The sequence below is a fragment of the Hydra vulgaris genome, chromosome 02, assembly GCF_038396675.1.
Source record: "Hydra vulgaris chromosome 02, alternate assembly HydraT2T_AEP".
NCBI lineage: Eukaryota > Metazoa > Cnidaria > Hydrozoa > Anthoathecata > Hydridae > Hydra > Hydra vulgaris.
In genome coordinates this window covers 50,404,920-50,418,158 of record NC_088921.1, presented here as the reverse complement: position 1 = coordinate 50,418,158, position 13,239 = coordinate 50,404,920, and the positions used below count along the sequence as shown (strand labels likewise).

General features: G+C 28.3%; 1 protein-coding gene across 1 annotated transcript; it reads left to right on the top strand.

Annotated features, from left to right (window-relative positions):
• Positions 1 to 11,066: 11,066 nt before the first annotated feature.
• On the top strand, positions 11,067 to 12,362 carry LOC136076118 (52 kDa repressor of the inhibitor of the protein kinase-like). The gene has a single exon (XM_065789584.1). The coding sequence runs from the start codon at positions 11,067 to 11,069 to the stop codon at positions 12,360 to 12,362; it is 1,296 nt and encodes a 431-aa protein (XP_065645656.1).
• Positions 12,363 to 13,239: the final 877 nt, after the last annotated feature.

Below are 13,239 nucleotides of genomic sequence, written 5' to 3'. Positions count from 1 at the left end.
ATATATGAGTTTTTATTCTTCACCTAGTATTTTTCAGAAAAAATATTTTATTGTAAATTTACTAAAGTCATGTGGGCTTTAAATGTTATTAAATGTTATTGAGTTTTATTCTTCACGTAGTATTTTTCAGAAAAAATATTTTATTGTAAATTTATTAAAGCCATGTGGGCTTTAAATGTTATTGTAAAGGGGCTTTATGAAAAGATTGTGGTGACACCAGTCATCCGTATCTTCTTTGAGCCCCTGTCTGTTTTATATATATTCTTTGTGTAACATAAAAGTTTCATTGTAATTTTATTATTTTATTTTTATATAAACAGCAAGAAAAAAAAAAAAAAAATTTATTAAAGTCGTAAAGCATAATATAAATACAAATAGCAGGGGCAAGAAGAAGACATAATTGGTCTTATCACCAAGCCCCTTAGTCTATACCGTAAATGTAAGATAACAAAAATTAAAAAACGTAACACTATATAATATAAAACGTTTTTCTAAAGATTTAATGAAATAAAAAACATCGGTCCTAAAGTCCTACTTTAACTTTTTGTTTTTGTGTTGGTTAACAAAAAATAAAAAAAAAAAAAAAAAAAAAAAAAAAGGAATTTGTAGAAAGAAACTATATTACTAAAAAGCAAGCAAGCATATACGCATAATCCTGAAGCTTTCCTTTTACACCAGCATATACCTTTAAATATGTGAATAATTCTTATAAACCATAATTTTATATATATATATATATATATATATATATATATATATATATATATATATATATATATATATATATATATTTCAAACCTCATTAAAACTTCAGAAAAAGCTGAGCGCTACGTCGATCATCTGTAGTTTTTGCTTTAATTTATTCTTAAACTCATTTAGCATAGAAATTGTTTTAAGTTCATTAGTTAATACTTTATTCCATAATTTCGGCCCTCTAGTAGAAATTGAAAATTCGGTCGCCGCAAAATAACTTTTGGGTTGAATAAAGCTGTTATTTGAAAATCTGGTGAGATATCTATTCTGATTTATTTTGAATAATGGGTAAAATATTTTAGGAGATATATTTTTATTAATTTTGAACATAAATATAAGAACTTGATAGACATTTAATTGATAAACATTCATTATATTTAAATTAACAAATAATGCTTGGGAGTGTGTATAACGGCCCACATTGGAAATGATTCTGATTGCATGCTTTTGTTTATTAAATAGTTTTTTTATTTTATTTTTATTTGTACTGCACCAAGCAATATTTGCATAATTAAGATGGCAATGAATGAACGAGAAATATAAAAGCTTTAAGCAAGTTGGATTTAAAAAAGGCTTAGCTCTGCATAGCAGGCCTATGTTCCTTGAGATTGTATTTTCAAGATATTGTATGTGATCTCTCCATTTCACATTTTCATCAAGAAACACGCCGATAAATTTTAAAGTGGTTTCTCTTTTTATGTCTTGATTGGCAATACAAAGTTTTGGAAGTTTCAAGGGAATTTTATCTCGGTCATGAAAACGATGGAAAAAAGTATATTTTGTTTTGGTTACATTTAGAGATAATTTGTTTGCATTAAACCATTCAGTAAGATTTAATAGCTCTTTGTTTACTAACTTAAACAGAATATTTATATCATTATGTGCATAAAATAGATTTGTGTCATCTGCAAATAAAATTGTATCTAGTTCAGTACAAGCTTTGCTTAAATCATTAATAAAAATGAGAAATAGGAGTGGTCCTAATATAGAACCCTGAGGAACACCACATGTTATGTTCATATTGGTTGTTTTACCTTCATTATAAGAAATGTATTGTTTTCTATTTGACAAATAGCTTTTAAACCACGCAATATTTATATGTTTAATACCATAGTTTTCTAATTTTGTTAATAAAATGTTATGATCGACAGTGTCAAAAGCCATACTGAGATCAATAAAGACACGTAATGTATATTTATTTTTATCAAATGATTTAAAAATATCATGAACAAGATGAACAATAGCCTGATCAGTAGAGTAGCTCTTTTTAAACCCAAATTGCTTACTGTAAAGAATATTGTTTACATCTAAAAAGTAATACAATCTTTTATACATAATGTGTTCTAATAACTTTGAAAAACATGATAGTATGGAGATAGGCCTGTAATTGGAGACACTAGTCTCATCTCTTGATTTTAGTATAGGTATTACCCTTGCAATTTTAAGTTTATTGGGAAAGATTCCTTGGTTTAAAGAGAGCGTAAATATATGCAAAAGCGGAATTTTTAAATAAGGCATTGAATTAATTACTACATTACTGCTTACATCATCAACTCCATTACCTTTATTTGGTTCAAGTAAGTACATGGCATCTAGCAATTCTGTTTCTGTTAGCATATTATTGCCCATTATATTATTATTAGAGTTTAGGTATGACTTGAAGCAAGTTTTACTTTTATTTTTTTTGATGCTAAACTTGGACCTGTGCTAGCAAATTCATGGTTAAACGAATTAGCAATTATTGTGTCGTTAATAATTTCACAGTCATTTATAATTAGTTTTTTTGGTAAACGACTAATACTCATATTTTTTTTACCTCTTTCATTATGTTCCAAGTTTTTTGCAGGGGCGGATCTAGGGGACGTCTGGTACGTTTGTGGACGTACCCAAAAATATCAGAAATATAATTTTGGTCTGAGAAAAAAAAAGGGTAATGCTCAAATAATAAGTTACTAATAAAATATACTGCATTTCGAATTATATATTTTTTTATATTATAAATAATATTGCAGTTTTGTTGAATTAGGCCGGTGGCCATATAGCAAAAATGTGACTAAAAATGAGTTTTCGTTGGACACTTGTAATAACTAAGTTTTTTGTTTCGATATTGTTAGAGCATGGTACCAAGATACGAAAAACAGGAACTTGCCCCATTTTTGCCCTGCAGTTTTTGAGAAATTAGGGCTTGGGTCTTTTACCCCAAAAGGGCAATGGAAAAAAAAATTATGGTCAAATTTTTTGCAATTGAACTAATATATCTTTCCTAACATAGCAAAGATTAGACAAGAAAAATTGTATTTATAAATTAGTGAAAACTGTCCCTTTAGTTTTTCTCCTTACAGTGCGCACTTTATACCTCTCTTTTTTCTTGGGTTGGTCCAATATTTAAAGGTTGAACAATGATTCCATTAGCCATATGAGTAGTTCCTTTCCCAGATCTTGTTTCCTCACCGAAATCGATGTTGTCCCAAACCAAAATTGACAGTGATATGTCTTTAGTTTCTGATTAAAAATTTGATTTAGAAGACCAGAAATTTATTGTATAAACCGATAACGCCTTGTTTTGATCACTTTATAATTAAAATTATTTTTCATCATAGATATTGTTTAATCTTACCTTGTGGTAAAACTACATTTTCCTTTAGATTGATAGTTGTTAATGTTGTTAATGCTAATGTTGTTTCATACCTCATTGTTGCCGAATATGATATACAATGACCAAAACCACTCAATATTTTTATCAACTCTTTTGATCCAGTTATCTGCCTTGTTGCCATTGTGACAATGCCACAGATTTAGGTGTTTGTTTGTGCCCATTTGAACATATATAAATGCAATCTTGAATTAAAGATAAAACTTTTTTTTTAATGGTTTCCTCTATACACATGTAGGATTCAATTTTTGGTTCATCATCAATACCTAACAGCCAAACAAAAAAATTAAATAACCAGGTGGTACAATGTTCTCTATATTTTTAAATGAGAATTCAGAAGATAATGGAGGCCATGTTGAAAAGAAATCAGGAGTTGTATCTATTATATTTCGAAAATGCAATGCTGTTCTATACGGGACACTTTATAATTACTGGTATCAATATTTTCTTCACGATAAACGATTGAAACAAACAGACTAAACAACTTTTACATAAACATGATTTTCTTCTTTTTAATTAATTTTTCTATTATTATTTCATTTGAAAATATATGAAAAGATTTATTGTAATATTGAACTTTAGGCTGACCTTTGTGTTGATTTGCTAAACACTTTGTATAACTTATGTAACACGTTTGATGATATCTAACTTCAAGAGCAACACAGTTCTTTCCGTTAATATGTATAAGAATATTTTCATCGAATTTATAGTTGGCTGCTTCTCTTCACCTCCCACAATAGAATATTTCTGATCTTGAGAGCGATTCAAGCGTTTGTTGTAGAGATACCTGAAACCAGCATTGAAAATTATTATTTCTAAACAGTTATTACCCTCTCAACAGTTATCATCAAAAAGTTACTCTAATGCAATTAAAAAAAAAAAAATTAGTTACATTGTAAAAATATAATTTTCCTGTTAAACTGTTTGCAATACAAACAAAAAATTATTTTTTTAATTTTAATAATACTTATTTTCGCACCATTGAAGTCAACCAAATCAAACAAATTAAAAAATAAAATAAAGACAGATTTTTGAGAAAAACTATGGTAAAAAGTATGCATTAGCTATAGATTATTAAATAAAATTAGTTAATAATGTACAATTTTACCTTGTTATTATTCCATTTTTGTTTCTTTTGACATATTATGCATATATCTGGCCACAAATAATTACTCTCACCCAATTGTCTACACCAAAATTTTTTTCTTTTTGGCTGAGTCAGTGCTTTGTCAGTGCTTGCATTTATAGATGTCGATTGTTGCATTTCATCATCTATATTAGTTTTCCTACATTCTTTTAGCTCAGTTTGTTGGTGTTCATCCCAGTCAATTTTTTCTGTCTGCTTATTATTTTCTGCTCTTTCAAGTTTGAAAACATTACAAATACGTTCGTAACATTTTGAATGGTAAAAATAACCCATGGCAAAGCTTTCTATTTCAATAATATCTGCAATTGAGTTGAATTCCTCTTCTGTTTTAGCGTTAATGGTTCTACAAGAAAATCTTGCCGCATCTCCATTTTTATTTCGAAGCTTGCACCACCTTTTTTGTGTGCTAAATATTTTTTTTATAGCTTTAGTACTGCATTTTTTAATGCATTTATTCGGTATAACATCAAAATGAATTAAACAAATATTGACGCTTAACGATGTAGCTGCCATTTTGTTTGTTTATACTTTTAACCAAACGTGACAGAGATATTTTACGGAAAGATTTATTATAAAGTTTTAAATAACATTCGGTCGCTTTAGTTGTTCCGTAAATTACTAATTATCAACGATAGACAAATCGTTAGAAAACGATAAAGCACGATAAAGGAAAGTAGAATGATAGATTGTGAAAAAACTGCAGAGTAATAAAGGGGCAAGTTTACATTTTTAAAATGTTAATACTAAGAAACGCTTGATTCAATATAGAAATTTCAGTTATTAGATGTGTCCAACGGGATGAAGCGATAATTAATGTTGGCCACCGGCCTAAATCGGGTTAAAATTAGTCAGTTATATTTATAGCGTAACGGGTTCTTGTTTAAAGCGAGTTGTTTAAGCGAGATTCAAAGTTTACCACTGATCTCAAAATATAACTGGATAGCGTATGCGGCAAATTTTTTGAAGCCAGTTTTGGCCTCCCAAGATGGCGACAGTTTCGGTTGATTACAAATGAAGAAATTTTTGTTACGAACTTATATGTCATTTACATATATAAATATTATGAAATGTACATGCCTCAAATATAATTTTTGGTTTTACATAGCAATAATTAAAAAAAAAGGCAATATTACATATTTACGTAAATTTCTCTATTGTTTAACAAAATATATTCTAAACAATAAGTTTGTATAATATCTTGCTTTTTTAAAGATAAATAAATGTTATTAAATAAGATAAAAAATTTAAGTTTTTTTTAATTAAGAATTAGTTTATTTAACATTAGTAAAGAACAAATAAGGAATTAGTAGTTATACAAGTTAACAATTTCCAAACAACTTTCGAATAATTATTTTAAGTTTGAAAAACTGAAATAATTTTATTCATATTTTGTTTATTTTTATTTAACTACTTTCTTTTAATTTTAGTTTTACTATAAATTTTTGTTTAATATTGTTTATAATACAATTTATGCACCTTTTAGTTCTTAACTACACAATGCTGTGTGCTAGAAGGTTAATAACATAACTGCATGGTAGGCAGCTAAATATCTTTTTAAAATAAACTATTATGAAATTAGTTTTTCAAATAGATATCACAAATTTACAAATGCTGCATGAACTATTAGCTGAGCTCTGTGAGTACACACAACTCAGGGGTTCCTTCTAGAATTTTTTTATATAGTTATATATATATATATATATATATATATATATATATATATATATATATATATATATATATACATATTTATTTTTCTAGTTAATTTGGCAGCCAAACTGCCAAATGAGCTAAAACAAGGAAAATATATTGTTATCACTTATATTTGAGTCAAACATGAGGAGCTAGATCAATTATTATTTTCAAGAAATCGACTGATCTCAAAGCAGCACTTGCTAATGCATTTTGAATTCCAATTTCATTTGGAAAGAGGCAATCTATTAAAACAACCAATTAATTAGGAAACACCTTTCTGTTTCTTTGCATATATCACTTATGGTTGGTTTAATCAAACCTCCTATCTTTGAATTTTAAAAAGCTATTTTGTTTTAAATGAAAAGGGAGTACTAGTGCATTCTGACATTTAATGAGGATATTTTTTTTTGAAGTCATTTTATCTACGTATCCAGCAATATATGGGATCAAAGTTTTTTTGTATTCAAATAGATTGTTTGAATTTGGAATATCTGCATTATGGTGACCACTAACTGTTGGTTCTCTCTCCAACAAATCATATTTTCTTATTAATTCAATTCCAGTAAAAGATATTTTAGTACTAAAATCACCAAAAGAATCGTCTAAAACATATATATGAGTTTTATCTCTGATGCTGCAGTTTTCATTTGAAAATTGAACGGTAATTTGCATAAAAAGTTATTTATATGTGAATTGTTGGCAATTGATATTGCTGTTAAACATTTCTGCAGATCTCACAGCACCAAAAGAGCTCTAGATGGTTTTGACTGAGCTTATATGATAATAAATAATTTAATGGTGAACCTTCTTTTTCAACCCAGTCAAGAAATACCTTTAGCAGATTTAATTGCTGCCAAATATCCAATGAAATCAGTTTTTCGATTATACAAGATCATTTGTGTAGCAGTAATCTCTTTAAGACTAATGATATTTTTCAGCAAATCATTTTCTTGAATTTAATGTCATATAATCAATCTATTATGCAAATAAACTCAACAACATATTTATAAAATTATTTAACAGCTATTTATAAAATTATTTAACAGCTACAGTTCATTAATATAAAAAAAAAGTCAGCAAGCTGTAATATATAACCATAATACTTAACAGCAGGTAAGCAGGATATTTGATTAAAGTTAAGGAGATATTTCAAAGAGGAGGAAATGTTTTGAACATTTCATTATATAAAGATATAAATAAATTTTTTTCAAACAAATGTATTTTTAAGTACATTTGTTTCTTCAATTGTATTGAGTGATTATCCTTCAAACTATAAGAAACTATTATTTACTTTTTATTTGTTTTAAAAGTTGTTATAAATAACTATAATTCAGACCTGGTTTTTTTTTACCAGTATAAGTGACACCTAATAATATTTTATTCAAATAATTTATGCAATAATAGAATTCAAGTATAATATAATTCTAGAAGGAACCCTTAAGTTTTTGTATACTCACAGCACTCAATTAACAATTCAATTATGCGGTAGTGGTGTAGTGGTAATTCAATTATGCGGTAGTGGTGTAGTGGTAAGAGCGCTCGCTTTGTAAGCGAGAGGTTCGGAGTTCGACTCCCACCACGTCCCTGGAAGTACCGCGCTCAACTTAGTTTCTCCGCGCAGCGGCCTTGTTCGGCAAGGTTCGTGTTTCGGAGTTAAAGAGTTGAGAGAGGGTTGCACCACGAATAACAAGTAAAAAAAAAAAAAAAAAAGAGTAGCCTCCTCGACTGTAGTGGCCCCCATTGGGCCTTGGGGAGGTGAACAATCTAAAAAAAAAAAAAAAAAATTCATGTAGAATTTGTACAAAATGGCATCTTACTACAAAAAATAGAGAATATAGTAGTAGAGAATATAGAGGGTAGAAATGATTGCCGTTTATCATACAGTTATGTTATTAACCTTTTAGCATACAGCATTGGGAACTAAAAACTATAAGACTTATAGTTTTTAGTTCCCAATACTTATACATAAGACTTAACTAAATTTGTAAATGCCATTTAATAATAAATTCAATTATACAAATAAATAATTTCTTTTTTTCTCTAATATTTATAAAATTCATTTATTTTCATTTATTTTGAACAAATTTATAAGCTTATTTATTTATTTTTTTAGTAATTTGATATAGCCATTTAAATTGTATATCGGTTTCACCGCTAGGAACTAAAATCGCCGCCATCTAGGGAGGCCAATTTTAGCTTCAACTTTTTTCGGAAAAAACAATAAAACCAGCTATCCAGTTATATTTTGAGATCAGTGAAGTTTACAGAAAAATAGTTATGAACCGGAAGTCAAAACAATTTTTGATATATAATATTTGTTGAAAAACATTAATTGACGCTCCCAATTTTATTTCACTATAAAAGGAAAATTGTTGTTAATTTTGGATTTAATTTTTTAAAAAATTATTAATAGAACTCTTTACTTAACATAAATTTTGGACGTCCCTTTCGACATACACCCTAAGTTAAATATTTATTAAAATCTTTTGTTATACGGTTATCAGGAGGTGAAAAAAATTATAACAACAAATACACAATACAATACACTAATGGACGTCCCCAATTTTATATGATTATATAGTGTATCTTTTTTTAAATTTTAGTCTTCGCAATTTATTTTTTATATATATGATTTATTTGATAAAAAAAAATTGTCGGACGTTCCCTTAGACATACGCCCTGAAATATATAAAATTTACAAAATTAATAAATGGAATCATAAACTTAAAAAATTGTCAAATTACCAAATATTCAAAATGTCGCTCGAAATTGAAATCACGAAGCTTAATAACGAAGTCAAAACAGCTATGCTGCAAAATGACAAAATAAAATTAATCTCCTGGAAAAAAAAGTTAGAAACAAATGTCAGTTCTTTTAATGATGCCAATATTGTTGACTCTTTTAAAGATGAGACACTTAAAAGTTATGAAATCTTTATTCCAAAGATTTTCAAAGAAAAACAAAAATTTCAAAATTGTTTTGTTATTGATACAATGTATTGATTTTTTTAAGTAATAAATATAAAACTAATAAATATAAAACTTAAAAATACACATAATGAATTTAATGAAAATTATTTAATTGTTATATTTTACGTATATCTTAGGTCTCAAACAACTGGAAACTGTCTATACAGTTCTATCTCCTTATGTCTATCTGGGAATAACTGTATAGTTAATGATTTAAGATTATTGACCTCAATTGAACTTTTCCTAAACGCTGATTTTTATTATAACCACCCAACTTTTCAATATGTTTTTAATAATAATCCAAGCTCTTTTTTATGTTTTGATAACATTCTTCCTTTGTCAGTCTTCCTAAGTTCTTTGGATACAGGAAAAAAATGTGAAGAGTTGGTACAAGAGGAAGCTGTTAATAATTGTAATGATAAAAACTGGTCTTCTTTCCTTTGTATTCTTGCATGGTCAAGTGTTTGCAGCAAAAAAATAGAATGTTTATACCCAGATTTTGGTCTACCAAAGTATTAAAGTTTATTTAGCCATACTATTTTACCTTGTATAAATTCATTAAACAATATTAAATCTTTTTATCTCCTTTTTTGTTATGAAGGTATTTTAAATTTTTTTTCTCCTTTTCAACACAGCCATTATACTCCTTTATTAATGAGAGAGAATTTAAAACGCAAAATTTGCGATGGAATTGGCAAAAAGTTATAAACTAAAATAAATTTCTATGTTGAATCTAAACATCAAGATTGTAATCTTTTGCAAGAAAAAATAAAAAATAAATCTATGCTAGTTTCTAGTCAATCATCTACATCTTTATCCAATTTTAGTAAAATTACTTCTTGTGAACCATTTTCTTTACCCTCCAATAATTACGATATTGGTTATTTGGTTTCTAACTATACTAGTTATTCAAATGTTGCAAAAAACTTAAATAATTCCGAACTTCAAAATTTAGTTCAATCTGTTTTTGTTCCTAGTAAGAAATTTATTTTTCCTAAAAATAAAAATGGGCGAAGTTTTCAATTTATATGGATAGAAAAATTTCCATGGCTTACATACTCAAATATATTTGATGGAGCTTTCTGTTTACCATGTGTACTTTTTGGGCACAATTTTCCATCTGAATATAGCTGAAAGATTATTTAGTAAGCCTTATGATCGCTGGAATGATGCTTCTTGTTACTTTCAGAAACATGTGTTTGGCAAAAACAAAGTCTGTCTGCAGAAATAAAGGTTTACATGTAAAAACTGCTCAAGTTTTATTTTCATTATCATCGATTTGGTATTGTAAAACAGAATCAATACACATTATATCTCAAAAAATAGTTCAATCACAGATTTCCAAAAATCAACAGTTATTGCAACCTATTATTGAAACAATTATTCTTTGTGGGCGTCTTGGGCTTTCTTTACGTGGGGATAGAGACGACTCTAAGTTTCATCCTGAAAATGGTGAATTTTCTAATCACACTCAGGAAATTTTATTGAATTGCTACATTTCCGTGTTCAAGCTGGTGATAAAATTCTTGAAGATCATCTCAAGTATCATCAACAAAATGCTTCCTACATATCTAAGACATCACAAAATCAACTAATAAAGTGTTGTGGAGAAGTTGTTACTGACGCAATAAGTGGAGAAAATAAAAACTCTAAGTATTTTTCTATTATAGCTGATGAAGCCTCAGACATTAATAATAAAGAACAACTATCATTAGTACTATGATTTGTTGATTCCAAGTTCAATATAAGAAAAGAATTTATTAGTTTCTTACATTGCACTAACGGTGTTACTGGTCAAGGATTATTTAGTGTTATGTTAAAAAGTATTTCAGATTTTTCGTTGGATATCATGAATTGTAGAGGACAGTCATATGATGGTGCTGGAGCAATGTCTGGACACACCAAAGGGTTATCATCTCGTGTTTTAAATCTTAATGAAAAAGCTATATATGTTCATTGTTACAGTCATAGACTTAATTTAGCCATTTGTGCATCATGCAATGTTCAATATGTCAAAAATCTTCTGGCGCATGTTAAAGATGTATCATACTTTTTTAATCTTTCACCTACAAGGCAACAAAATTTAGAGGAGCACATTGAAAGAACTGCTCCAGTTGCTGGTAAAAAAAAATTGAAAGATGTTTGCAGAACACGTTGGGTAGAAAAAGTTAATGGTTTGGATACTTTTCAAGAACTTTTTATTCCTTTGGTTTCTTGTCTTGAAGAAATGTCTTTAAATGTTAATAAGAGTTTTAATCACTCAACGTCTTCCAGTGCATCCTTGTTTCTGAAGTTAATAACAGGTTTTGACTTTATTGTTGCTTTATGTATAACAAGAATCGTCTTTGACATTACTCTTCCAGTAACACGAATGTTGCAGTCAAAGAGTAATGGTATTTATGATGGTTTAAATCTTATTCGGGCATTAAAAGATGTTATATCTTCGCTTAGAAGTATAGCTGATCAACACCATCAAATGTGCTATGAACAAGCTCTAAAAATAGCCCATGAGCTAAATGTTACTGAAGCTAAGCCAAGAACTTCATTTATTTCAAAAAACAGAAATAATGCTCCTTCGGAATGTGTTTCTGATTATTTTAAAATAGCAATCACAATTCCTTTGTTAGACCATCTGAGTACTGAACTAGGCACAAGGTTTGACAACACTACCATAAAATTTTATAAAGCGCTTGTCCTAGTTCCTACTAAAATGATTTCAGAAGTTCGAAGTTCTCGTGACACTAGTTGGAAAGAATGTATAGTACCTTTTAGTGAATTTTACAGGGCAGATTTACCAAATCCACTAGCTTTACCTGGTGAGCTTGACCTATGGGAAGCTTATTGGTTAAATTTTGAAGGTAATGTCCCTTCTAATATTACTGATACTTTAAAAGCAATAAATTTTCCTGGCTTTGAGAACATAAAAATTATTCTACAGTTACTTGCTACCTTTCCTTTAACTTCATGTGAATGTGAGCGCACATTTTCTTCGCTTCGGCGCCTGAAAAATTATACGCGAAGCACAATGGTAGAGGAACGCTTAAATGGTTTAGCTTTGATGAATATTCATACAGAGTCAGTAATAGATATCAAAAAATTTATTGATAAATTTGCAATTAATAATCGTAGATTAAGTTTTAAATAAATATTAAAAAATAAAAATAGAAAATTAATATATAAAAAATAAAAAAAGTAAAAAAATTAAAAAAAAAAATTCATTACCGCTAGGTAAAAAGGCTATTTTCATAGCCACACATTTTTATAAAACATAATTTGGCATGAACTAATTATTGGTATACAATGTTTTTTGCTGTTACCTTCAGGTGTATCGATTTTGTTGCGGTTCATTCTTTTAAAGTTTTATATTATGATTACAAATGTTATGATTTTATTTTTTTTAGATTTGTTTATCAGCAAGGTTGAAAAGAATGAAGATCGGTTTACAATTTTTTTTTTAGCTAACTGGAATACTAGAATGTGACACTAAATATATTTTTATATAACTCCATATTGATCGTTTTTTGTTTTGTTTTTAGGTGCCCTTAGTTGTAACAGTCTTATCACAGAGCGTAGCTGAAGAGGATTTACTAGGAAATTTGTGCCTCCTTTACCAAAGCTTTCTTTGAACCAGGGATATCTTGCTTCTGAAACATGCAGCTATTACATCACGGCTGTTCATTATAATATTATTATACCTAATGTAAAGAATTTTTTAAATAACAAATATATAAATTTAAAACAGTAATGTGTAATCGTATAACTTTATAATGGAGTATCAGCCAGGACCCAGGGGGGGGGGGAAGGGGCCCCCTACACCATAATCTTAAAGTCCTAAATGTTCTTAGAATTCAGAACATATAGAATTAGAGGACCTTTTTTTTTTCTTTTTCTTTTTGGACGTACCCAAATAATTTTCTGCATCCGCCCCTGTTTTGTATATCATTTTTGTATTTTAGCAATTGGCTACTATAGTAAAAATTTTTTGAGCGCTTTACAATCGTCACAAAAAGGCGATTATAGTT

Coding starts and splice junctions, on each gene's coding strand:
- LOC136076118 (XM_065789584.1), top strand. CDS start 11,067: ATGAATTGTAGAGGACAGTCATATGATGGTGCTGGAGCAATGTCTGGA.